This window comes from Castor canadensis, chromosome 4 (assembly GCF_047511655.1).
Source record: "Castor canadensis chromosome 4, mCasCan1.hap1v2, whole genome shotgun sequence".
Lineage (NCBI taxonomy): Eukaryota > Metazoa > Chordata > Mammalia > Rodentia > Castoridae > Castor > Castor canadensis.
The window spans coordinates 41,035,157-41,061,512 of NC_133389.1; the positions used below are offsets into that span (position 1 = coordinate 41,035,157).

At 33.9% G+C, this 26,356-nt stretch overlaps 1 protein-coding gene across 10 annotated transcripts in view; it reads left to right on the plus strand.

The window, feature by feature from the left end:
* Nucleotides 1–26,356, plus strand: part of Nol4 (nucleolar protein 4) — a 319,732-nt gene that overhangs the window by 217,928 nt on the left and 75,448 nt on the right. For 8 of the 10 annotated variants that reach the window (XM_074070041.1, XM_074070044.1, XM_074070045.1 and 5 more), the window contains 2 exons: nt 9,600–9,779; nt 10,507–10,698. In XM_074070041.1, the coding sequence (XP_073926142.1) occupies nt 9,600–9,779; nt 10,507–10,698 (372 nt within the window). The remainder of the gene's footprint in view (nt 1–9,599; nt 9,780–10,506; nt 10,699–26,356) is intronic. The other 2 variants (XM_074070050.1, XM_074070042.1) reach the window with 1 other exon arrangement.

The following is a 26,356-nucleotide window of genomic DNA, read 5'->3' on the forward strand; positions in this document are numbered from 1 at the left end:
ATATAGTTGTTTCAAATGAAATGCATTGCTTTTGCCATAATTATGCCTTTATTCCTAACTTGGATCTTCAGGATGGTGAGACAATTTCTTTTTTAGGCAGAAAACTTCAGTGATCATTTAGCACACTAGGCACGTGTGTCATAAGATAATCATTAGTGTCAGTTATTCTAAACTTATTTCAGGATGATGACTTATACAATACTCTTCTCTCCATACTGTGCCCTGCCAAAGTGTACCTAGCCTGACCTATATTTCTTTTCTCTTTTGCCTTGGAGTACCTGTTAGCATATAAGATCATTTGTTATTTCAGCTGATTTAAGATTTCTATATTCATTCTTGTATAGAGAGTACATCACCCATATTTGAGTTCTTAGTTTCCTTCTTTTACCTTAACCCCTCCTGTGAAAAGGGCCAAAGTAAAATGTAGATAGAGAAGATAAATCAGTGGAGGTATAGCACATATATACATGGAAATACCACAAATAAACTCACTGAATAGCTACCTTTTTCTTAAACAAGCAAAAATGTCATGTTTTTCTTTTTCTCTTTTCTCTTCTGCAAAATCTGAGAACAAGAGGGTGAAATAGGTCCTGCCCAGAGAGGGAAGGTTGGCACCCATGGGGGGGGGCAAGTGGTGGGGAAAGGGAGTAGGAGAGTGAATATAGTGCAAAAAAATTGTACACATGCATGTAACTGCAATAATGATACCTGTTGAAGCTATTCCATGAATCAGGGGAGGAGGGGGATAAAGGGGAACTGTGGAGGGGATGAATTCAAGTATGATATAGTTAATACATTGTAAGAACCTTTGTAAATGTCACAATGTACCCCCACCAGCACAATAATAAAGGAAAGAAAAGCAAAAGTAAAAAATAGTATTGAGACAACATCAAAGAAAGGATCAATGGAACATTAAAGAGAGCTCAGACATAAACACACATATATATTGTCAAAAAATGATCATTTGTTATCAACTTAGTGTCTATATGATTTCATTGCCTGTTTCAGAGGCCCTCCATCTTCCTGTCATTAATAAATTAAATTATTTTTACCAAATAAAAAATTTTGTTTACAGAGCAAAACCAATAGCTTTGCTATCTACCTCTTTCTATCCAAAAGTGGTATCTCAATAGTACCAACAACAGAGGATCCCCATTTTAACTGAGAAAGCATGAGAGACATCACCATGATGACATTTGTACTTTTTCCATTTTTACTTATCACTTTGCCAGTTACATTTTAATAATTTTATGTATTGTAAGGAATAGAGAATTGTGCAAAGAAGTATGTTAGTGAAAGATAGCAAAAGCAATCATTCCTTATTAGTAAATACATTCTTTTTATTAATTATTATTGTAATTGTACAAGTTGAAACTTGTAAACAGTGACCAAATCAGAGTAGTAAAAATTTCCATCTCCTTAATTAATTTTCTTTTAATTAACACTTAATGATCACATATATATATATATATATATATATATTTATATGCAGTACAGTGTGATGTTTTACTATGTATAATATGTGCTGATCAAATCTTTTCTTATACAAATCCTGGGTTTCTTTAAATAAAAATATTTTATTTGTGATTTTTCATTGTGGTAAAAACACATTATCTTAAATTTACCATTTTAGCCGTTTTAATTTATATTGTTAAATACATTCATATTGTTGGGCCAAAGATCTCTGGGTTTTCATCTTGTAGAGCTGAAATTCTATTCCCTACAAAAAGAACTCTTCTTGCCCTCTTACCCTATAGATTTGACAACTTCGAATATATCATATAAGTGAAATCGTAGTATTTGTCCTTCTATAACTGGCTTTTTTCTTTTAACGTAGTGTACTCAAGTTTCATCCATATTGTAGCATTTTCTTTCCATTTTAAGGATAGGGTTTCACTACTTTTTAAGGCTTTTGTAATACTTCATCATACCACATATTATTTATCTGTTATTGATGAATAGGCTTTGACCTCCTGGCTATTGTGACTAGTACTGTTATGAATATGAGGGTAAAGTATCGCTTTGACATCCTGCTTTCAATGCTTTGGATATATTTCCAGAAAGATAGCTGAACTTGCTGGATCAAATAGGAATCCTATTATTAACTTTTTGAGGAATTGCCATACTGTTTCCCATAGCATTTGCACCATTTTACTATCTCTCTAACAGTTCACAGAGTTCCAACTTCTTCATCTCACTGGCATTACATGGACAGAGGATTATAAGAAACCTATGAGGACATTAGCACAGCTGTGCCCAGTGTTCTGCAGGCTGAGTTCAGCACAGCCCCAGCCACAGAATAAGACTAGAGTAAGATGCAGAGCAGCTGTTTTTCCTAAGAAATAATCTGTAGGCTGAGATTTGGCACAGCCCCAGCCACAGAAGAGAGCTAGAAGGAGAGATGCAGCTTGGCTGCTTTTCCTAAATTGTTTATGTTCAGAGAAGCAGGAACACAAGTTTCTCCTGTTACAATGTCACACCCCTCTCCAAGAAACTGCTCCACCTTCTTGTTTACCACTGGGTATAAAAAAACTCAAGGAGGACATGAGGCTTTTGGTTTTTAGATAGGGAAGACTTTTGGCTTTTTGGATGTGGGAGACTTTTGGAAGGGAGGATTGCTGGAGGGAGATTGCTGAAGGAGGAAAATGAATGGCTGAAGGGGAATTGCTAAAGGGGAATTGCTAGTAAGTCTGAGCACCGAGACATTAAGAAAGCTAAAGAGAGAACACGGGACAGTGCAAGTCTGGGGACACAAACTTTAAGAGAGGTTATTCTAAAGAAAAACTAAGAGAAAACATGGGACAGAGGGAGTCTAAGAAAAGAAACTTTAAAGAACAGAAAAGAAGACTTTAGAAGTGAGGTTTTAAAGACTAGAAAAAAGACAGACTTTAGAAGCAAGGTTTTGAAGAGTTGTAAAGGAGTAAGGCCTTAAAGAATAAAGATAGAGAAAAGCAGCAGAGTAAATGAAGAGAATAATAGAGAAAAGAAGCAATGAGGATGCTGTGTGTCTCCACCTGAGTGCCCAACACACCTGGCCCCACTTTCTGTCTGTCTGTCTATCCTGTATCCTTTCTGCATCTCCTGTTGCCACCCATTTAATCCCAGTTAGGTTCAGTAATAACCAGGAATGAGAAAAAGCTCATTCCAGCAACATTTGCTAGTCTCTCTTACCACCAAACCCTCATTGTCTCCGCCCCCCATTTTGTTTTTACAGTAGCCATTATGATGGGTATGAGGTGACAGATTGTGGCTTTGATGAGCATCCTTCTGATGGCTAGTGGTGGTGAGCAGCTTTTCATATTCCTGCTGCTCATTTGTAATCATCTTTGGAGATTTTTAAGATTAACTGGACAGGGACTAAGTATGTTTTGAATTATGAGATGGACATAATACTTTGAGGCCAGGAGTGGGATTGAATATGAAATGTTCCCACATGGGCTTGCTGTTGAACAGTGGGTCCCTAAATGGTGTTGCCATTTTGGAAAGTTCTGGAAATGTTAGGAGTAGAGCCTACCTCCTAGGAAGTAGGTCACTAGGGGATTGTCCTTGGGCTATATTTTATTCTAGACCTCTCAGTGTCCCTCTCTCTGCTTCCTGGCCACTATGATGTGAGCCACTCTGCCATACTCTCTCTGCCATGATGGACTGAAACCTCTGAAACTGTGAGCCAAAATAAATCTTTCCTCCTTTACACTGTCTTATTTCTCACAATAAGGAAATATCTAATACATTTACCTGATTTTGTAATTGAGTTATTTAGATTTTTATACATTCACATTGTGTTTTTACAACTCGCAGCATGCCATAAATAATTTAATCTGTGGACAAAAAATATTTTTTCATATCAAATGTCACTTTTCTCATAAAAATATTTGATGTTTGTAGTATTCATATATTTTAGTTGCAGATGACTGGCAAATGGTAGCAAAAGAAAAGTATATAAAGTAATATTTGAGAGGGCTTAAAATTCTCAGAGCCAGGAGCAGTGCCACAGTTCTCAGATCTGAAGCTGCCTGATGGATATTTCTCAAGACTGAGCATTAGTGGTTGCCCCTGGAATTGTCCGTTTTCCCTTAATTCACCCAACATTACTTTCTTATGCATCTAAAAACAGAAAGGCCTCCCTACTTTGTAAAATGCTACTCTTACTAGTTCATAGAAAAATATATTCCTTTCCTACAAAAACAAATCAAGTCAAAATATCATTCTTAACGATAATCCCTTTCAAGCCTAGAATCCCTGAATATTGTCAGTTTTTATTCTCATTTAGTCATGATCCCATCTCATCACAGACCATAAAACTGCTATACCCAAAATATCTTGTATAAAAGAATGAAGGAGAAGAGGACATTCAATATCATATCCGGGGGTGTCTGAGTTACTGGTAACCATGCCAGTACAGGATCATCTAGGAATGTGCCTGACATTACAACACAAAGGTGTTCACCATCATAGCTCCTCACATGAATGTGTGCTGTTATGCCTGGCACCAAGATCTGTGGGAAATGGAGGTAGGAAACACAAAAATTAAACTGCAGCCACAATCTAGAATGTGAAACATTTTCCCAATAAACACATATAGAAAAAAAAAAAGATTTACTGTTCACTGTGTAAGTCAGTGTTAGTTAGAAACCTGACTAACTAAATCTGTTACCATAGAATTACCTGAGCTATTTGACCTGGTAAAAGGAAAGGTTTATTTTGACTCATGATTCAGAGGTTTTTGTCTACAGTTATTTGTCCCATGACTTTGGGCCTCTGTGGTGATTCAATACATCACAGTGCAAACAATGAGATTTGGAAAACAAAGAAAGAGAGGAAGAAACTACAGTCCTAATATCTCCTTCAAGGTCATACCCCCAAGTAGTAACCTCCTATCACAAGGCCCTACATTTTAGAGGCAATACCACCTCCCAATAGTGCCATAGGCTAGGACCCTGGACATTTGGGTGTCATCCATATGCAAGCTATAGCACTGATACGGAGCCACAAGTGAAGGAATAAACTCAATAAGCACAATTTTTTTCTGTTACGGGAATCTCACAAAATGGGTTTTATCTGAATTTTTGTGTTTGCATGAGATAAACCTATAGTAGGTATGAAAACAGCTAATACATCTGCATGTGAAGTCACATTTTATGCATATCACCTATTGTATTTCTCTTAGCACATTGCAACATGCATAATTTACCTATATAGTGCATGGAAATTCCAGAAGAAATGGCATTCAAAATTGCCACTGACATTGAATTGATTTTAACATACAAATTTTCCAGTTAAAAAATGCTATACAAATTTATCAATAACTCTATGTGTGGAATGAGGACAATGTGATGTTATAGTTCAAAATAACATAGAAATTTTAGAAATGTATAGTCCTTAGTTTCTGATTAATTTAATATATTTCTTCACAATTATTGGTCATTCTACAATTTATCTATAAAAGGAAAGAAGTATCTTACAGGAAACCAAAACCAAACATGTCTGAAACTCTCCATTGTTAATGTCTCTTAATTTCAATGGACAGAATTATAAAAATAAGGAAAAGAGTGACCACCAGCAACAGATTATATATGATGAAAATAGTAAGATAGATGGAGATGATAATGAAATTCAGGATCTTTTCTAACAGAAAAGAACACAACAACAGGAAGATAAAATTAACAATAAAAACACATGGGTTTGGTCAACAGAATACACACAAATGTTAGCAGCATCATTTTTATTTTCATAAGTACTGTGGTATTTCTTTTAGGATGAACTAATTTTATTCAACAAGGCTTAATAAAAATGGGTTCCTTTTCCAAAATCTTAAAGGAAAATTATTTGCAGAGGTTCAACAGAACATTAACGCAAAAATGAATTCTCTTTCAAACAAGTTTTATGGCAAAATAAAAAGAAATTGATAGACTGATCTTGGATGCTAGCTAATCTATTTGAAAATCGTGGGTCACCTATCTTATTTTACTGGTTAATATTTTGAGCAAGATAGACATTACACATCTGGATTTTTAGATTCTTTTAAATATATTAAGGACTTTCAAGGGTTATAAAGATTCCCTTCCACTCATCATGGCTATGATTATTTGGATAACCTATAAATCAAGAGAAATGCACTAGCTACTTCAGATGTGTTCCCCACATGAGCACATTTGGACCATTTGGGCTCTTTGCAAGAAATCATAATCCCTGGACCCCATTCCAGACCAACGCAATTTGTCTAGCAGTTAGTGTTTTAACAAGTCCTTGGGGTGATTGTGACACAAGCCAAAATGGCAGGTCCACTTCTCTGGCCAACCAACATCTTGAAAAAATGGATTGGAGAAACTGCTCATTATTATTTTGAAGTGTGTCCCTAAAAATTAGCTGAAGTTTAAACTTATTGATTGAAGGAAATTTCCTTTCATAGGTCTATAGAGAAAAGAGTGATTTTCTAATACCAGAAATTTCCTGGGAATATTCAAAGTAATTGTTAAATTTTATCTACTTTTTGGATGAGTAATTGAAAAGTGTCAATTATGGCTTATTTAAAGTTGTTCAAGAGAATTAATCTAAAACATGGGAAAGAAAGTACAAAATAATAAGTCAGTAAACCAGATACTAAATGTCACCTATGGCTATACAAATGGCTAGTTATAGATTTGCATGCTGTTGTTAATACAGAGAGAAGTATCTGTGTACTATTCACACAAAGGTGTGAATTTGGACCTTCTGGGAAAAAAACCAAGTGATAAATTATAGAGTCTTAATTTGGAAATATATGGAGGCTATTCTGTTTTTTGTCCTTCACATTTAATAGAGGATTAAGAGAATATTAGGATAAAATACTAATAGTTATTTTAGAGATAGGGTCTTGCTTTTTGTCTAGGCTATTCTGGACTATGTTCTTTTTATTTTAAGCTACCCACCATTGCTGGAGTAATAGGCACATGCCACCATGCCCAACTTTTTTTATCAAGATGGGATCTCTCAAACTTTTTGCTTGGGTTGCCCCCAAATCATGATCCTTCAATCTCAGCCTTCCAAATACAGGATTAAAGGTGTGAGCCTCCAGCACCCTTAAGTAACAGATAATTTTCTGCTTTTTTTTTAAATTGACTCAAATATTTCTTCTATACAACTCCAAATTCTAAGCAGTCATCCATTCAGAAAACATACTATGTTCATATTATGTGCTTGGCTTCATGCAAGGTTATAAAGATAATATCTATGTGATTCCCATCCTTAAGCATCTTTCAGACTGTGTGGATGATGAGCATACAGCTCACTTGTATAATAGCTTATGTTCAGTGTTGTGACAGCATATTATGGTGTCATGGATGCCTGGCACTGAATTCATGTGTTCTTTCTTTATTTATAGCATAATGGGTAAATAAACATTTCCCTTTATTTCCATTGGCTGTATATGTCAGAACTGGTCCCAATCCCAATCCTACCTGTGTCTCATACCAAGTAGTGTGATGGAGCTGATAGAGCTGTTCTAGGCTCTGCCTAGAGCAGAAGCAAACAGATTAAGCTACATCCCAGCAGGGATTTTTCAAGGTCTGGACCTGGTAGTTCTATTAGAGTGGAATATTTGAGAAAAGGGAACTGCAAATGAATTCTCAGAAATATCTTGCTAAAGACAGTCATGTGCTATCTACAAGAGGAAGAAACAGATTGTATACCCAAGCCAACAATCTAGCCTTATCCTCTTAAACCAGCACCCATGTTCTGAGAATAAACAGACATGCATCTTCCATTAAATGGTGGTTATTTGGGATATTTTGATGTTTTTAGGCTTCAAGTAGCTAGGACTATAGGCATGAGCCCCCAGCACCTATTATCTTAAATGTATTTTATTCCAAAATATGTTCATTCCTAAGTTGAAAACAGAGAGCTTGTCACCATTTCCTTTATAGATATTTCTTATTTAAGAAAACCTAGTTATCTTTTTGTAATTATAATAGGGTCTCTATTCGCTATCTAAAATGAATCGAACTACATGCAGCAACAATGAATTAATTAAATATATTTTATGTGGAAATTCTATAGCAAGTGATAATGCTTCTTGCTCAAGATTTATAAATTACAGGTTCCTACTCTAAAAGAAAATGAAAATAAAGTGTCTGGTTTCTTTAGGTGGAATGGTAGTTTTAGGCAGATTCATATTCGTACATGCATGAACAAATATTTTACATTCTCCCTTCAGTTATGCATTTAGAGAGATACACACTAATAACAAAAAGTAATCTGTACTAAGGAGTAAACTTCCTCCATTTTTTACTTCAGGCCAAAGTGGGTTCAAACAGTGGTTTTGCTAGTACACAGATGAGAATTTTTATTGATCCTTTGTGAAGCTGTTTCCTTATCTGTACAACGGGAGAATGACACTTCCTTGTTGGATAACTGTGAAGATTAAGGGGACCAGCAGACTAGACGCACACTGGTTTAAGTACTGATTTCTTCTCTGTGGGTCTAAATTTCTTCTTTATTTGCTTGATGTCATTTGATGGTTTCAGAAAATATCTTTACACCAATAAATAAAAATATTCATAGAATATTCCTCATTAAGTTCTTTTACATCTTAGTGTAGTTTATCGGGGGTACCTACAATATACTCTGATAATTATTAATATGATGACCATAAAGAAGTTATATAAAATAGCTTGTTGTTATGCTATACATTGCTGAAGTAAGCTCTTTATCACACTAGACAACTGATTTCCTTCAATTCCAGGTCATATTTCCCAAACTAACCCTGGAATTAGCATAGAGGGTACCATGAGAGAAAAATTGAGTATATATAACCCCAAAATAAATGATATTCAAAACTATGTGGATATATATACACATTTGCAAGTGGACCTCTAAAAAGGCCACCAACTGTTTATATGTGAAAATGAATTTTTAAATATGTTTAAATTTGCAGATGTGTAATGATTTTTATATTGCAATATATACCACATTTACTCATTTATGTGTTCTTGCTTTAAATCTGTCATGTCCTAGATACAGTGCTGGGACACAGCAGTACTAAACCTAACTCATGGTTAAGAAGAAACCGGATTCCCTTTTTCTGAACCAAAATCACATTTCCATCTTCAGACTCATTGATAATTCATAAGCCAACATTGAAACACCTGATAATTGACCACCCTAATCTCAGTAATATTTTGTATAGTCCTTGTGGAGAAAGTTAATTAAACATCTCTATTCTTTAGTTTCCATATCTGTCAAAGTCAACTAATGCAGCCAGACTAAGTAAGCTCTGAGGTCATATCTGTTTTGAGGAATATGTGATTGAATAATTCTCTTGTAAAATTAATTATAGATTGTTTATTTTCTTAATATAAATATTGAGTGAAAACATTGTACAATAAAACTTTCCTTGGTGATGGAAATATTCCACGTGGGTATCGAGTCCTTGAGATGTGACTAGTGTGAATGAGGAAATTAATTTTTTAATTTCATTTGAATTGATTTGGATTTAAATTAAAACAGCCACTGCTGTAGAGTTTTCAACTCATATAATTTTTCAGAAACTGGTGTGATTAAAAATGAAATGTATGAGGCTGGGGAGTACATGTCAAAGCAGAAATGTTGCCCTTTCATTTCAGTCTCCTGCACATAGTTACTCAAGCTATGACTCTGGCAAAAACGAGAGTGTAGACCGAGGTGCCGAGGACTTGTCACTCAACAGGGGAGATGAGGATGAAGATGACCATGATGACCATGACGATTCTGAGAAAGCTAACGAGACAGACGGCGTTGAAGCAGAGCGACTGAAAGCGTTTAATGTGAGTCCTGCCACACTCCCTGGGTGGCTTCATTTTTACCACTTCACTTTCATGTTGTTGCTTGTTGGTCAATGTGGATATTTTAGAGACATGTTTGTTTAATTTACAGAAGGATTAAAAAAGTACATGAAACACTCTTTGCCAACCAGACACCAGAATTGCTGTGTTTTGTTTAGAATTTTAAGGCCAAATATGAGCTGAAAACTGGAATTGTGTTGTGTGAGTATGCATGTTTACCTAGTCAATGAAGGGGGCCTTAGCTTATTCCTCGGATCAGATCACCTGTCTGTCATCAGTTATTTCTTTTGCTTTCCTAGCTTATATAATCATGCATGACAAGGGTCAATTTTTGGTTTTCAGAGCTTAGTTCACTGTGCAGTATAGCCATGTAACAGTCGTATTTTACCTTTAATAGAAAGTTAATGGAGTGCTCAACTGTCACAGTCTGCTGTTACTTCCTGATTATTTTCTACATGATAGTCTATTCTTTTCTGTCTGTCTGTCTGTTTGCCTTTCTCTCTCTTTTTTCTCTTCTCTATTTTTTTAATCCAACCATTAAGAAAATCTTTAAAGAGTGTTTGCTTAAACTTTCTGGCTTTCCATTGCAAAATTCTCCAGTGCAGAAACCAGAAAAGAATATTTTCCTATTGGTATTCAAGACAGGAAGCTAGGAACAGAAGAGAGCAGCCCTCCAAACCCTTCTCCTCTGTCTCCCTCTTGCCAACAGATGTTTGTCAGGCTGTTTGTAGATGAAAACTTGGACCGAATGGTCCCAATCTCTAAGCAGCCCAAAGAAAAGATCCAGGCTATCATTGACTCATGCAGGCGACAATTCCCTGAGTATCAAGAGCGTGCCAGAAAACGTATACGTACTTACCTCAAGTCCTGCAGGCGGATGAAAAGAAGTGGTTTTGAGATGGTGAGTTTTGAATTACAACACAGCCCTGGATTCCATCCAAATCCCACATGTAAACCATGGCACTATTTTTTTATTCATCTTAGTGTCTTTTTTTTATTTCTTTCCATAATGTCAGGTCAAAGGGATTTTTGTTTGCTTGTTTGTTTTTTTCCCCTTCTCCTTTTCATCTTCCTGAAGTATTTATTCCCATTGTTTATATAATAAGGAATACTATGGGAGATCAATGCTCACAGGACCATGTGGTACCATGTCACAGAAAATGAGGGTGACACGAGTAAAAACCAGGGAAACCAGCGTCTCCTTCATGTTTGTTTTCTTTCCCTCACTACTGATGTAGTTCTAAGATTATTCAAGTCTTGTACTAAAGCAGCAGTTCTTGCTTCACATGGCATGTGAGAATGGTTGTCTCTGAAATCAAAGAAAATGATTGGACGGAATTGATGGATCCAAGGGTTAACAAATAGCAAACCTTAAAAATAAAGATCAGGGAATGAAAATGCTCAAGTGAAAACTGAGGCTTCATTGCATGGAGATATGTTGATTTGTGTGCTTGTGGATCTACCATGAGCTTTCATTAGTCAGCTGGGCTTTATAAAGATTATGCTAACATTAGATTATTTATGGGGCAGAAATGGTAATAATTTTTGAACTATATTTTACCTTGCTCTAATTGTTACATATAAAAGTATTACTTTTCTTCATTTAAAAAATTTTGTGTGTTTGTAGAAATATGTTAGAAATTTTGCTCCTTTCTTATTTGGTGCTGGGAATCAAACCCAGGGCCTCAATTATGCTAAGCAAGTGCTCTACCATTGAGCTACATCCCCATCCAGGAATCTATTATAAACTTTCTGAAACCATTGTTTTCTACTCTTGCTTAATAAGATTCAATAAAAGCCTAGATTGTTAGTGTTTGTGACCTGTGCCTCTAAATTATTAAGTGTGTCCAGGTAAGAGTCATTATAGATAAGAGAGGTTTCACAGTATATCATCTATGAGAATTTTGCAGATGCAAAATCCTGCGAAATGAATGATGGGAGAAACAAATACATTGTCAATTATCAATTTTTCTACATTGGCTTATAAAAATATCTTTGGTATTTTTTAAGGGAAACATGACTCTTCCTAAAAGGGAAGGCAGTATTCCCACATAGGTGGAGCACATGCTTTGTTCCCAGAGAGCCTGATTTTGAATTCTAGAACTACTACTTTGTAGCTATAGGACTCAGGCAAGTTACTTCAAGTGCCTGTGCGCTGGATAAGATTATAGTTCCTAATTTATAGCACTGTGAGAAATACATATCTGCTAATACACATAGTATCTCATGTAAATCCTTCCAAGTCATTTCTGACATGTAGTATGCATTCAGACCTTCACTCTGAAAATACCATCAAATATTATTTAATTACCCAATGAAAGATGTCCTAAAATACTGTTATTCTGCAATTACAGGAGATTTCAATTTAGTATTTTCTTACTTCTGAGGGTACCTAAGTTGAAACTGGGATTTGTGGTACATAACTCATCTTAAAATAAAAATAGTATAACTTTAAAAAATAAATTTTGACAACAGAGGTATATGGTATAAGAGCAAATAAGATATTGCTTCAAGAAAATAAAGCTATTACCTCCATTACAGAATAATTTTATTACTATGACCTAAACAATTAAGATAGATGATAGATAAAAAGGATATCTAAGCAAGTGTTAAAGCCCACAAGCCTGACACTGACATCAGACTCAGTGCCAAGTAATAGTTGACATAAAATTTCAATAATTATATTTCAGGTACAGTGCATTAAATATGCTTTCCTCTTTCAATAACAATGAAGATAATCTCCTGTAGATCAAGATTTTCTATAACCAGCAACTGGTATTACTCTTTCTTCTCTTTTAATTTTTATTTAGAGATTCTTTTCTTTGATAAAATTTACCTTATTTTTCATGGCATAAAATTTTATATTACTCATTCTTTAAAAGGAAGAAGTCATCAATCATCAGGTAGCATTCTGAAGTTCTCTAAGGCATATTTCAGACATTTAGCCACATTAAAAATTTTTTTTACAAATTCTTTTTTACTATTTATTTACTAATTCACTTTAGCATGGTCATCTATTCAGTAAAAACCTTCTGACATATGTAAAAGAACAAAAATTTCATTAATACAAAGCCCCAATATTTATAAGGTAATTGAAGTAAATAGTCTATAAAGAAATGGTATGGCATTTAAGCTTTAATAATTTTCATTCATTAATTTGTTCATTTATTCAGTACATGCATAATGTATATAACATTACACAGAGTAAAAAGGAGAAACATAAGATGTGTATAACTTGTTAATTAGGAAAGCATGTTTCCTGATCATCATGGTTTGTTGAGATGACTAATTGTTTGATGTGAAATGCTCAAGTAGTAATGCAAGGCCTTATGCAATTAAATGTTAAATGAATGGTATGGAAGAAATGGACACTGTAATTTAGCTTATTTTGTTTTACATGTTATTCAGTATATACTACTGCAAATAACAAGTACACCATCTGGTTGACACACCTGGAATATTTTCAATGTATTGACTTATGGTTATAAAGTGGAAGTAAGATTTTTATGTCAGTTTGAATATTCATTTTCACCCAGAACAATAGGAAAAGGCATGTCCAAAACAGAGAGTAAGTAAAATTAAATATTTTACACAAATATTTTTCCTTCATAATTTTTAAATGTGATATTAGATAACACACAGGATTTTTCAAAATTAAAACATTAAATTAAAAATCCTATTATTTTATTTTCTATAGATAGATATGAAGAACGTGTATCATTTTCAGTATGTTATTGTTTTTATATACATATTGTTCTGTAATATGTAACAAGTCAATGAGGCAACAAAGAAGTTTTTAATATATATGTAAAGTACAACAGTAAAAGATAGGTTTGTTTAGTAGCAGATTCTGTTTTATGAAACAAAAGTGTTCTTCAACAATCTTAGCTCCTCTAGTTACTAAGGTCAGAAATCCCATTAATAGAGCAAAACACAAAAATTGAATTTTATGTTTCCTGATGAATTTAAGAAATTCAAAGCAGAGTTGAAGGTGTAGCTTAAATTGGTAGAGCACCTGCCTAGCAACCATCAAGCCCTGTGTTCAAACCCCAGTAGGGCCAAAAAATATTCAAAGGAATATTGCCATATAAGTAATTTATCACAACATGAACCAGTCATATGTTTAACATTAACTTAGACTACTTTTCTATCATTGTTAATACAAAATCTATTCACAATTATTCTATACTATCCCTAATAAATTTATATGCAAATGTCAATACTTTTAATTGGCTCCATTTTAATTGGTGTCATAAACATTAAAATATGTATTTATTATGCATTCTTATTTCACCAGCATTCTCAAGGTCTTGATTGCTTAAACAGAAATATTTCTGTCATGCTTCACATACTTTTTGTAATACCTGTAGGAGAATAACCACATTAGAATTCTTTTCTACACATGTTCACCAAGTCACTATTTTCTATCATCTCAAATCAAAATCTTCAGTGTTGGATTTAGAAGAGTACATTTAATGAAAAATAAATCTAATAAATTCTATCCAGAATACTGTCAGCATTTTCACTGGATTGCAAGAACCCAATGAGTTAAGCAACCATTAAACTAAACCTTAAATAAATACCGTGCATCAAATTGTTATTGATTTGATTGTGTGGCTTTGACCCTCAAGTTACTTCATCTACTTCTCTGAGGAATAATTGTTGATTGTTCCAAAAAGAAACGTATTTCTCCAAGGTTTCATGATCCTTAATTGAATACCAGTTATGAGAGAAAAAATGATAAAAGAAAACATATCTGAACAAGGTAGGGTTGGCCTATGCTATATGATAATTTTCTCTTTTGTTTCCTAAATTTGTAGAGACCTTCTCATTCTCTTACATATATTTACATATATTTCTGTAAAACTCAAATGAAAATATTTAGGAGAAATATAGTGAAAGAGTTTCAGTCCATTATTCCTCTTATATCCAAAAATTTGCCACTATGCCCAAATAGACCAAGTAGGCTAAATACTTAAATCCAATAACTTCAGCTTCTTGAAAAATTACCTACTTGGTCATTTTTAATACTTTGTGATTAACTAGTTTTGTTTGTAGAACTTAGTCTCATGCAAGTTTTTGTAAAATTTTTCCCAGGACATTATCCACTAGGCAACTAAATTTTTATTACCAAACACCTCATTTCAAAAAATTCTTTCAGAATTTCGTGCAAGAAAAGTAATTGTTTTTCCTAAAGAGATGAGTGTTTGCATCTGTTCTCACCATCAGGACTATGAGTTTAATGTCTTTTCCTCTGTTTCTCATTTCCAGAGAGATCAGAGCCCAACTGTCTCCAACATCTCAGTTGTCTTATGGGTCCAATATCTACTTTAGAGAAAAAGTCATGTATAACATTTTAGAAATTAAGGAAATAATCTATTCCAGAGACACCAGAGAATAAACTCTCCATGTTAAAGAAATTTCGTTATTTGAGCTTTGACTCGCATCTTTTGCTTCTACTTGTCAGTGCAGCTTGAAGTAAAAAACCTTGTTTTCAATTCACAGCTTCCTTACTACCATACACATTGCAAAAGCTTCAGTGACACTTGCTCTTCATCTTTGAGCAGATTGTTAGTATAAAAACGTATTAAAGTGCTTCTTTGAAGTGAAAGTTCTATTAGAAATATACCTGCCTTTCATACAAGATCTTGATAATAATTTTAAAGTACCTGTGTAACTTTGATTATTCACACAATTCTTTACACCACATGAGCACAACTGTGCAGTTTCTCTCTTTGTGACCAATTAACTTAATTGATGCTAATTAGCAAGCATGTTTTGTTTGAATTCCCCTCCTTTTCCCTCTCTGCATTATATAGCTGTCATCTTATAGCAGTAGCCTCTATATGAGTATACTTTCAATCCTCTAAAGTACTTCATTCATGTTTCTTTTTAATTACATCCTATAATCCCTGCCTGAATAATTTTGATATCTAACCTGGTCTCATAGCTCTTTCACATTTTCCACTTCAGTGATCTGAATCTCTATATCATTACAGCCATTATTAGCATAGACATACCTTAGTCTTAGTCATCACTCAAACAACCTGCAGGAGCAATATTAAAAATTTTCAGAATCATCTGAAATTTCTCAAGTATAACCCCATTGTCTTTCAGAGGAAGTGTCCTGGTCTTATTTATCCTGAGCAAGTAATCCTGCTGTGCCTCTTCCCTTACCATTCTACCTTCTTTAGAACATTGTGGCATCAACCATATCTATTCTTCTACATGTTCTCTTTTCCTTTTTCACTAAAGATGAGTAAAATCTCTTCAGTCTGATAAAAACTCCCCCAAATCTAATAAAATATTCAAATACATTAACATTTTTATATACATTATCACACATAATACCCAAACAACTTTCTCCTTTAGAAAAATCAAGACTCAGAAACATCATATAACTTGGACAGGAACTGAAGTGAGCCAGGAATTGAACTTAGTTCTCTCATTTGACTCCAAAAATCTGAGTCTATCATTTTTCTTTAGGTTTCTCTAAAAGGGTACTTTTTACACAGATCACACTTGTGACCACAAAGTCCTATTGGTCACTCATATTCAGATTATTCAGACTCTGATTGTCATCACTCTACTGGATTGGTTCTTATGAAGTTCACAGGACTCCTTTTGCACTGAATTCAAGTATTGCATCCTCAATTGCATCACCCCCATTTTCTTAGACTATTGTTCTATAGCTCCTCATGTAACTTGCCTTCTTTTCAGGCAGTTCTTCTGGTACTATAATTGACCATGTACTGTATAGTACCCTAATCACAGTTGCAAATAGTTGCTCCTGTGCACAGTATAGTATTCTCAAAGTAGGGCACTGGTTAAAACACTGTAAAGCTTTAGCATTTGGTCTAAATATCATCCAGAATCCTGGTCAACTTGTTACATTACAATGAGCTTTTTGTATTCCCATCACCCACTCTTTCCACATATCTGCCAAACCACTAGTCTGTTCCTTTTGACTTGCCTCCTTCTGTTAATAACAAGACTACTGTTATTGACACCACTGTTTGCAAGCATAGAATGAGGTTCTCTCATTCACTGAATTCTGCTTATTCTTTTTTTGCTGAATTTTCCAAATAAATGCTGCAGTTTCCTATTTTATCTGCTAAGTCAGCTTTGGTTCTTCTTATCTCATACGTCCCCACATAATCCTGCTACCTCAACTCTCTGCCTCCTCCTCCTCCCTTCACACCCACTATGTCTAAGCAGAGGTAGAAACTAGGGTTTGTGAAGCCTGAAAATTATACAACCTTAAGTCTTCAAAAAAAGGAAAACACAAAATTATATACAAAAGTAGGTAGAAAATGAGTATTTACAGTTATAAAACATAACACAAAAATTTGAAACCACTGAAGTTTTTAGGACATCTCTTTAGATAATCTTGGATATACTAATTTTGAATTGACTCCCCTTCCTTTCTTAGAATGCTACAACATTCAGGAATTCCTGGACTTAGGGGACCTAACAAAGGGATTCGGTGCCTTGACTTCATTGCCCTTATGATAAATCTGCTTTTTCTCATGTGATAGTCTTCCTTTCTTCCATAGTTCTCCTCTGTCATCTCAAAACAAGTTCTAAATTCCTTACTATCACAGTTCAGGACATGACCTTTGGAAACTGGGAGAACTAAGGTCAATTCCTGGCTCAGTTCAATTCTTGTCCAAGTTTTGTGATGTTTCTGAATCTCTATTTTTGTAAAGGAGAAAGCTGTGCAGGTATTATGTGTGACAATGTATATAAAAAGTTTAATGAATAGTATTGTAATTTTCTACCCTTTCTTCTCACATACTCAATTATTTCATTCACAACAGTCCATCACAAGGGACTGCAGCTCCTCCCCTTAATATGTGGTCTCTTGGTCCATGGATTTTCCCTGACTTAGGGATTATGGTTACTCTTTGCACATTATTTACTAAATATATTAAAATAGAAGAATTACTAGATTATAAAGAAGATAGCCAATATACCTGTCAGGGTTACTTATCATTGACTGCTTCAGATTTAGCAAGATGTTGACCTGAGCCCCACAGAATAGCCACCTCCCATTTGCACCCACCACCCAGTTCCCACTGCAGACACATACAAATACTGAATGGAATATAACAATTTTTAAAATAACTAGCTAAGCTCAAAAGAAAGAAAAGGAAGTTCCTAGGTATCTAAAATGACTAGGAAACTCATAGCCAGAGTTGTAAGACCCTAATTGGGTAAGATAACAACATAGGAAGATAGAAAAAAGTGAACAAATGTAGACACAAACAGATTAAGGCTAGGGGTTGGATTAAGTTCAGGATACATGAATTTTCATTTGTGACTAGGCAAAAATATAAACTGAGAATTGTAAATAAATCCAAAACCCTGAAAAAGTCACTCTTCTATTAAATGGGAATGAAGAAACCTCTAATTCCAAATTCCAGAACTGAAAATGTCAGGCACTATAACACTGAAATTAAAACCTTACCAGGTGGGTTAAATTGAATATAAAATTCAGCCAACGAGAAAAATCAATAAACTGGGAACACAGAAGTATAGAAATTACCAGGGAAATATGAAAAAAAAATCTCAGCTGGAGAATACAAGAATAAGTAGGCATTCCAGAGGAAAAATTAGAATTGAGGAAGCAAGGTGCAAAGAGACGATGATGAAGAATTTCAGAATTGGTTGGACCATTAAGTCTAAGAACAGAGAAAAAGACCGGTACTCAGAAGTATAAACAAAAGAATTCCATACCTAGGAATACCACAATAAAACCACAGAACAGCAAAGAAATTCTTAAACTTATCAGGAAAAAGCAACAGATTTTTTGAAAAAGAAAAGCAATTACACTCAATAACTTCTTGCACTCATAATAGATATCAGATGACAATCTTCAGATTACTAAGAAAAAAAGTCTTCAAAGTTTTTAGAAAGACTACTTTTAACTTACAAATTGATGTCCAGCTAAATTCTGTATTCAGAGTGAAAAGGAAAATGCACTTCAGACTGCTACTGAAATACAAGTCATAGACTGAGTTTGAATGAATGAAAATGTTCTCTAACAAGGAAGCAAAACTCAGAAGAAACAATGGGAAATGAGCAGCAGCACTGAGCAACAGAGAACAGCACCCTGATTTCATATTGGAGGATCTTGATTCTTGTCTAGACTTTATCAAATCATTGACTTTGTATCTCTGCACTTCAGCTTCTTCATGAGAAAAATGGATGTAATAGCACTTACTTCAAACATGAAAACCAGCAGCACTTGAAATAGCAAATGTAAAAATTCCTACCTGGAGCCCGTGAGGAGCATGCTTAAAACATAGTGAATTCCACGCCTCCTTTTACTGGGAAACCCTCTTGCTGTTTCAATCTGAACTACTTGGAGGACTGAACCAAATATGTCTTTATCTATTTAAAACTCACTTCTAGCTAAGAGCAGCCTCAAATCTCTCTTTCTTCTTTGTGCAAATTGTACTTTGTGGTACATCTTTTGTAGTTTTATTTTATCCTGTCTTATATTACTGTTATCTATTTATAGACGTTAGCTTCTCAATAAGAAGTTATGTTCCTTGAGTACTATGCTTTCTAACTTGTTTGTCTCTGTATTGCTCAAAATGTCTTACATAGTGCAAATAATAGTTTGTGAATGCTGCTCAATTCATGTTCAATTCAAATGAATTAAAATTGTTGAATGAAAGATTGAGTGAATGAAGAGATGTCTACCTTATTAATGTGCTACTTTGTGATAGAAACTAGGCTAGAGATAAGCTAATTTTTATTGTTTGTGACATGTTTCACAGTATCTTGAAATTAGTATTTTAGTTTCAAAATCTACAGCTAACTGAAATACTAGTTTAATATATTTAAATATTTAGGGGACCATTTTCCCTAAAGAAGATAGTTATATAACACTTTTAATTTTACTCCTTTTAGCTCTTGAAGCTCTGATTTTAAAATATTTTTATTTATTTGGACATTATTATGAATAAGTAGTGACAGTAGTTATAGTGTAGGAATAGAATTGGTATGCAGTTTTAGTTTCACAAGTAAACTATTAGGAAAAAAGATGACATGATCTGCAATTATATGTTATTACATATAATAATATATCATCACATGTTTTCAGAATTGAGTGATATTTCCTAGTGGAGATTAAAATAAAGGATCACTTCCTTGAAAAGGAAAGCATGTTATTTTAGTTATCTTGTGTTGATTAGATGTATTGTCAGATGACATTAGCTAAACCGTGCTTCAAAGTATCAACCATTAAGACTTATTCCTTTCTCACTTATTTGTGAGAGATCATTAATTGCCAATAATATCCAAAACTTAAAGCCAAGGCATAGACAATTAATTCACAAATGAAATACTTAGACTCAAAACCCAAATGAAGCTTAATTAGTTTATACTCTACTTTTCTTAAAAGCACAGCTTCAAACTCCTTTTAAATTAGTCAAGGAAATTTCTTTAGGAAAATAAGAAGTGCACAGATTCATTCATAGTTGATCCATGGGCTACAGGTTAGGAGTATGCTGCTCACCCATTTCTTAACTGTGCTTCTGTTATGTATTAGTTTACCTCTCAGATAGGTCTGTGCTCCTTGTTGGGAAAGGTTGACATTAACAGTTCTTAAAACTCACAATCTAAAGGCAATCCTCCAACTCCAGGTCTCAGCTCCCATGAAAGGCCTTTAATTGGTCCTATCCAGATTAGATGTTAACTTTTTGGATCTGTCACTGGAAACAAAGGGATGAAGTCCCATGGTTCCCTGGGCCTACCTCAGGAAGCCAGGTCAGGTCTGGGAGGTGCTTTGGTTTTCATTTCCTTCAAAATCATACCAGATGGATTGAGGACAGTTAGATACCAGTTTGGCCCACATCTACCACTCTATCTGAAATCTTGAATTACCTACAGTTCAGAATTCAGAACTTTTCAAATTTTAGGATATGATAGAGTACACTTCTGCTTTCTGTATAATGCTCATATTGGGACTAGTTAAATACCATGTACATAAATATATTAGCATTTCTATAGCAAAATATGTGAATATTCATGAAAATTAGGTACAAGAATGACTATAAGTATTCATATGCCAATATTTTTGTCAAATGAGTATACTCCAAGTTTTTGAAAAGCATTTCAGTTTATATAATTTCAGAGTTTCAGGATTGTTCATAAAAGTGTAAATCTGTGATGAACTCACTTTATTTCATGAGTATTAAAACCTATGTCCTAGTTATTAGATTAGCTGGTAATGTAAATGCTAAGACAGTAGAGAAAGTATTGATATTGTGCTTGCTCATATCTCTGAAGTTGGCACACTTCTGGTATATAGATAGTGCTTATTAACTCTCTTAATCGAATAAATAAATGAAGATAGTAGTGATATTATGTACAAAATTTCCTGAAATTCTCTATGAGATGGTCATTATTTTTCCTATTTATTATCTACTGACTGAACCTCAGTATTTCCATTTGTAAAAGTAGAAATAATGATATCAAGCAGAATAACTAAGATTCAGAGAGCCAAAAATAATTAAAAAACAGTCACATAAGTGGCAAGTAGCTGACTACAGCATTATATCCTATTGATCTGACTTAATTGCAGAACTATCTCTATTCTACTGGTGTCTGTGATCCAAGCCACCTGATTAGTGGAAGGGATCCCTTAGGAACTGAAACTTTCTACACAATCTGTACAATTATACCGTTAGGCATAGATATATCATTTTGGGGAGACAGTGTGTACATATCATTCAAGTTATAGATTTCTTATTTGTATATTTTATGAAGTAACAAAATTAGGAGGAATAAACTTAGTCTAGGATCCTACCTATATTCTGAATGATGAATCATTCACTTTAATTATCTTTAAAAAGCTTATTCTGTTTCCAACCTTGATGGATGTCAGTTGCTCCCAGTCTGGTCCTGTCTAACACTTGATTAAGCTTTACTTAGACACGAGAGTCTAGAGAGTAGTGTCACATTAACCCATGAGCATAACCTTACATTCTTGATTTTTCAAAAACATTTTTTATAATTGTAAAAATCCTACAGCATCCTAAATGTATAGCCGTACTTCAAAGGACTCCAAAGTTGTTTAATTTATAGTTTTAAGATCAAAAACTAGGATGGTTTATTAGTGTATTGACAAATTTCACTTCATCTGTAAGGAAAGACACATTACATGGTGCCAACAGCAATCACATCCTAAGTTCCAATTATAATGTGACTTTTTAAACTCCAAAAGCTCCATGTGACCATTTAGCCATCTGTTAGATGACACAACCACCCTGATTTGAGACTCGATAATTATCATGATAGGAATAGTGCTGAGGAAAGTTCAACATATCCCAGTTGAGACTGACTTTAATTATAGAGATAATTAGTGAGGGCATTATTTTACAACCAGGGAAAGAAATAGAGAGCACATCTTCCACAATCTAGCTATAGATCACAGAAAGTGTATAATTACATACAGCTTTATTAATTATTTTAAATCCTCTTTTAAGATAGTATATACCAAATAGTAAATCTACCAAAAAAAAACTTCCTCCAGGAGGAATGTTGTTCTTTATAAATTATCTTTTGCACTTGGTTTCTCTGTCAAAAACTTCTTATTTTCAGTTACTCTGTAGAAACTTTTGTGTTACCTGGTCACTTTTAGTGATATAAGGGGGAATCCATAGTCCTTATCTATGGCAGAATTTTATTATTGCCCTCAGCACACCCTGTGATTATGGGTCAAAAAGACCCTGGAGTAATGACATTAGAGAAAGCTGTCAATTATTAAATGTAGTGATAAGAAAGAGAGCTCAGAAGATGGTGATGCTCAGATGTCTTACTGAATAATAAATTTAAATTCCTCTGTTTTAAAATTGTCTTATAAGGAACAAAATTGATAATTTTCTTTTCACTGTCTTGATAGGAACACTTATAGGTTGGAAATAGATTAAAGCTAAATTACGAAATAAAAATAAGTCAGTGACTTTCTGCTTTAGCATCTTATACCCTGGCAGAGTGTAATTGAGCTCTCTGTGTATCGGGAGGCGTTGGCATTAATTATTGGCTCATCAGTAATAAAAGGGATTTTTTAACCTGATTACCTCACAGGAAATAGAAATTTCTCTGACTGGTTCCTGCATTCTCATTTTGGGCATGGAACTTAGCTTGATCACATTTTATGTACAGTAATTTCTTGGTTTTCTAGCTGTCCAATATTAAAGTCTTATGATTTAGATCACATCAATTTAGCACTGTGACATCACTTAGATAGATTACATTTTTATCTTTTATGTTATCAATGAAGAGAAGATTTTAAGAATTAACAGGTAAATAAGAGAAGGCTTTCAATAACCTTGATAAAAGGATGCTAATAAGACCCTAAGGCAGTCTTTGTTTAAAAGCAAAAGGCGTTAAGGGCATGGCTCATGTGATAGGGTGCCTGGCATGAGGCCCTGAGCTCAAACTCCAGTGCTGCCAATAAATAAATAAATAGATAAAAGCAAAATAAGGTTAGCTGTAAACAATTCTTCTTCTACCTTTATTTAGGCTCAGTGACACCTTGGTTGTAAAATGAGAATAATTCCACTCTATGGATTATTTCCAGTGTGCCATCAAGACATTTTGGAATCCAATTATTTCCGCATACATAGCTGCATAGTTTTGGGTGAGCTATATAATCTCTCTGAACTTCAATTTAGTTTTCTGAAATATGAGTAATGTAAATACATTCCTTAAGCATTGTTTGGAAGATTAGATAATGAATCTAAGCTTTCTATATTAATGCCTGAACAAACTAAGCACTTGATAGGAGTTAGTTATTATTAATATTCATCTAAAATTGAATTAGGATAGCATTCAGTATACTTGAGATACAGAAAGTTTTGTAAAAAAAAAAGTCTTATCCTATGCTACAGACTTACTAATTCACCTTACTATTTCAATGATCTTGAATCAATTATGATTACAGTAAAACACCTCTTATACTCAGATTAATTACATGTAGTTTGACCAAGTATGATTAAAAAAGCACATTCTTTAAAAATGAAAAGTTTTAAAACCAAAAGTTTTTGCACGTATTATGCATCTCAGTCTATGTGAACAAACTCTCAGTCAGCCCCATGCTGTGTTTAAATTATTGTGTGATCTACTGAGGGTTTCTCTACTTCTAATTTTGTGAAAATTTGCCTCCCCCAAAACAAATCATGCACATAAAGCATGGTAAAAATGAATGCACTTAATTAAGTGATAAAGAAGAAATTTTAGATTTGTTGAAAAGTGGCAGTCTTTAGCTAAAGTTAGGCAGTACTCTGGGAAAAATGAAACAAGCACCCACGGTATTTGAGATAAAGAGCATGGAATAAGATCTAGTTTTTGATGAGTAGTTTTAATGTGTATAATAATAATACATAATAGTAATGTAGCCTACTCCATCCAGCTTCAAATTATGAATGCCTAGGCTTCATAAGGTGTAGATAAGTTTGAATAATTTAAAGTAGTGAATTCTATGCACCCTGAGCACTCATGGCTTTTCCTCAAGGGCAGTCTCTTTGGAACCATAGACCCAAGGACACCAAGGATGTATAAGAAAACCATGTAGAGGCTGTCTTTGGTCTGCATATTTTTTAGGTGACCATAAGAGTTTTAAAGAACTTTTTATTTTATTAATTATTCATTATGTTAAGGTGCTAAGTAAACAGAAGTAGAGGAGGAATGAATTGAGAATTGGGAGACATGAAACTTAGTTTCTAATGTAGCTCACTTTGTCCTTTGCAAATTAGTTAAGCTACCTAGGATCTGTTTCTTCAAACTTTAGAGAAAAAGAATTGTGACAAATGACTTCTATGGCCACTTATAGTTATCAAATTATGATTCTACAACACACTTGGAACAACCCTGTTTTAAAAGTTACATCATTTATCTACATATTGAATCCTGTATCTTTGCATCTACTTATGTTTCCCAGTCAATAAGAAAAATAATTGCTTTTTTTGAAGTTAGTTTCTTCCCAGATTTTGATAAGGTAGGAATATATTCTTAAGGAATATCTTGTTCCACTCAGGCAGTCCATTCTTCTACTCTCTGCATAAATCAGTTTAGCTTATCTAGGGAAGGCACTGCATATGTTATCATTTTCTCTGAAGGAAATTACATAATTATTTATGAAAAACAGCTCACTATTTTATCAAAAGTCATCTCCTTGTTTTTAAAAATTGTAAAGAATTTGAAAGAAAACTACTAAATAATTTTAATTGAAAAGATGTTTTACCTTCTATTCTCCTTGTTCAGTAAACTTTTATGTGTCTAAGAAACTTATGTGTTTATTAATACGGTTCAATAATTTTAATAAAACTTAATAGCTTTATGTATTCCTAATTTGAAGTAGATACAACGGATAAAGATGGGAAAATAGTGGTAATAGAGCAGAAGTGTGTATCACTGTGTCCCATGTGGCTATCAATAATTGAATTACAAAAAGGAAAGTTGCTGATGTTTTATTTGGATTATTAATTCTATATCTGGAACTAGATGAAGAATTTAATAAGGTAGTTATAAATGTGTGAACTCTCACTCCTATTTGAATAATGAATGCTAGATACAATCAAATAATTTGTTTACTTTTTTCATAATGACATGTTCTTATTCCCTCTCCCTATAATTCTTTTGCCTCAAAAATTAGTTCAGCCAAGAAGGAATACTAATACCCAGTTAGAATAAAATGTTGATCAAAGCAGTGGTTATCTGTTAATGAGACAGATTTTATAGCTTAATATTTATTTTGTTCTGGACTAGACTATCTTACCCATATGTGGGGAAGTAAACAATGAAATGAAAAAGCAATATAAGTTTTGAAATTATACTTCCATCATTTTGTGGTAATACTTCTTTTAGGATTAGCGCATTAGCTCACTTTCTCCTCCTCTCAGTTCCCAAGGCACAGTCCTTTGCCTGTCAACATGCTTCTGCTACATGTCCCCTTCTATTTCAAGGGACTCTCTGTTCTCTTTTGCAAAATTGGCTTTCTGAGCATGTTAATTCTTTACTGTCAAAGATATCCAGCCATCATGCAAGACATCTCATAGGGTTAGCTGATGAAGACCCTGTCCCTTTCCACCTTTTACCTACAGAGTCTACTTTGGTGGCGGAAGCAGTAAAAAGTCTACTGAGGCAACTACAGAAATTGCTTCCAAGTTCATGAAAGATCAGAACCTGATCTTTTTCTACACACACATTCCACTGAAGAGTATCTGCTAAAACACTGTGGTCTGAGTTTAGCTGTTCTAGAACATTGTTGATACATAAGTCTGTGGTTCAATTTGTGAAAGCACATTTGATATGCCAGAGTTAGTAAAATGAAGCATGTACAATAATGGCAGGTTCAAGTTCCATTTCAAAAAATTTTGAAGTCTCTCAATTAGATCATAGACTTCTAATAAATTATATCCATACATATTTTGGACTGAGGTTTTGTAAACCCCAGGTCAGTGTATCACTACACATGAAAGGTTCCCAAAAGATACTTTTATATTGTAATTTTAAACTGTGTTACTATGTCATGTGGTTTGATT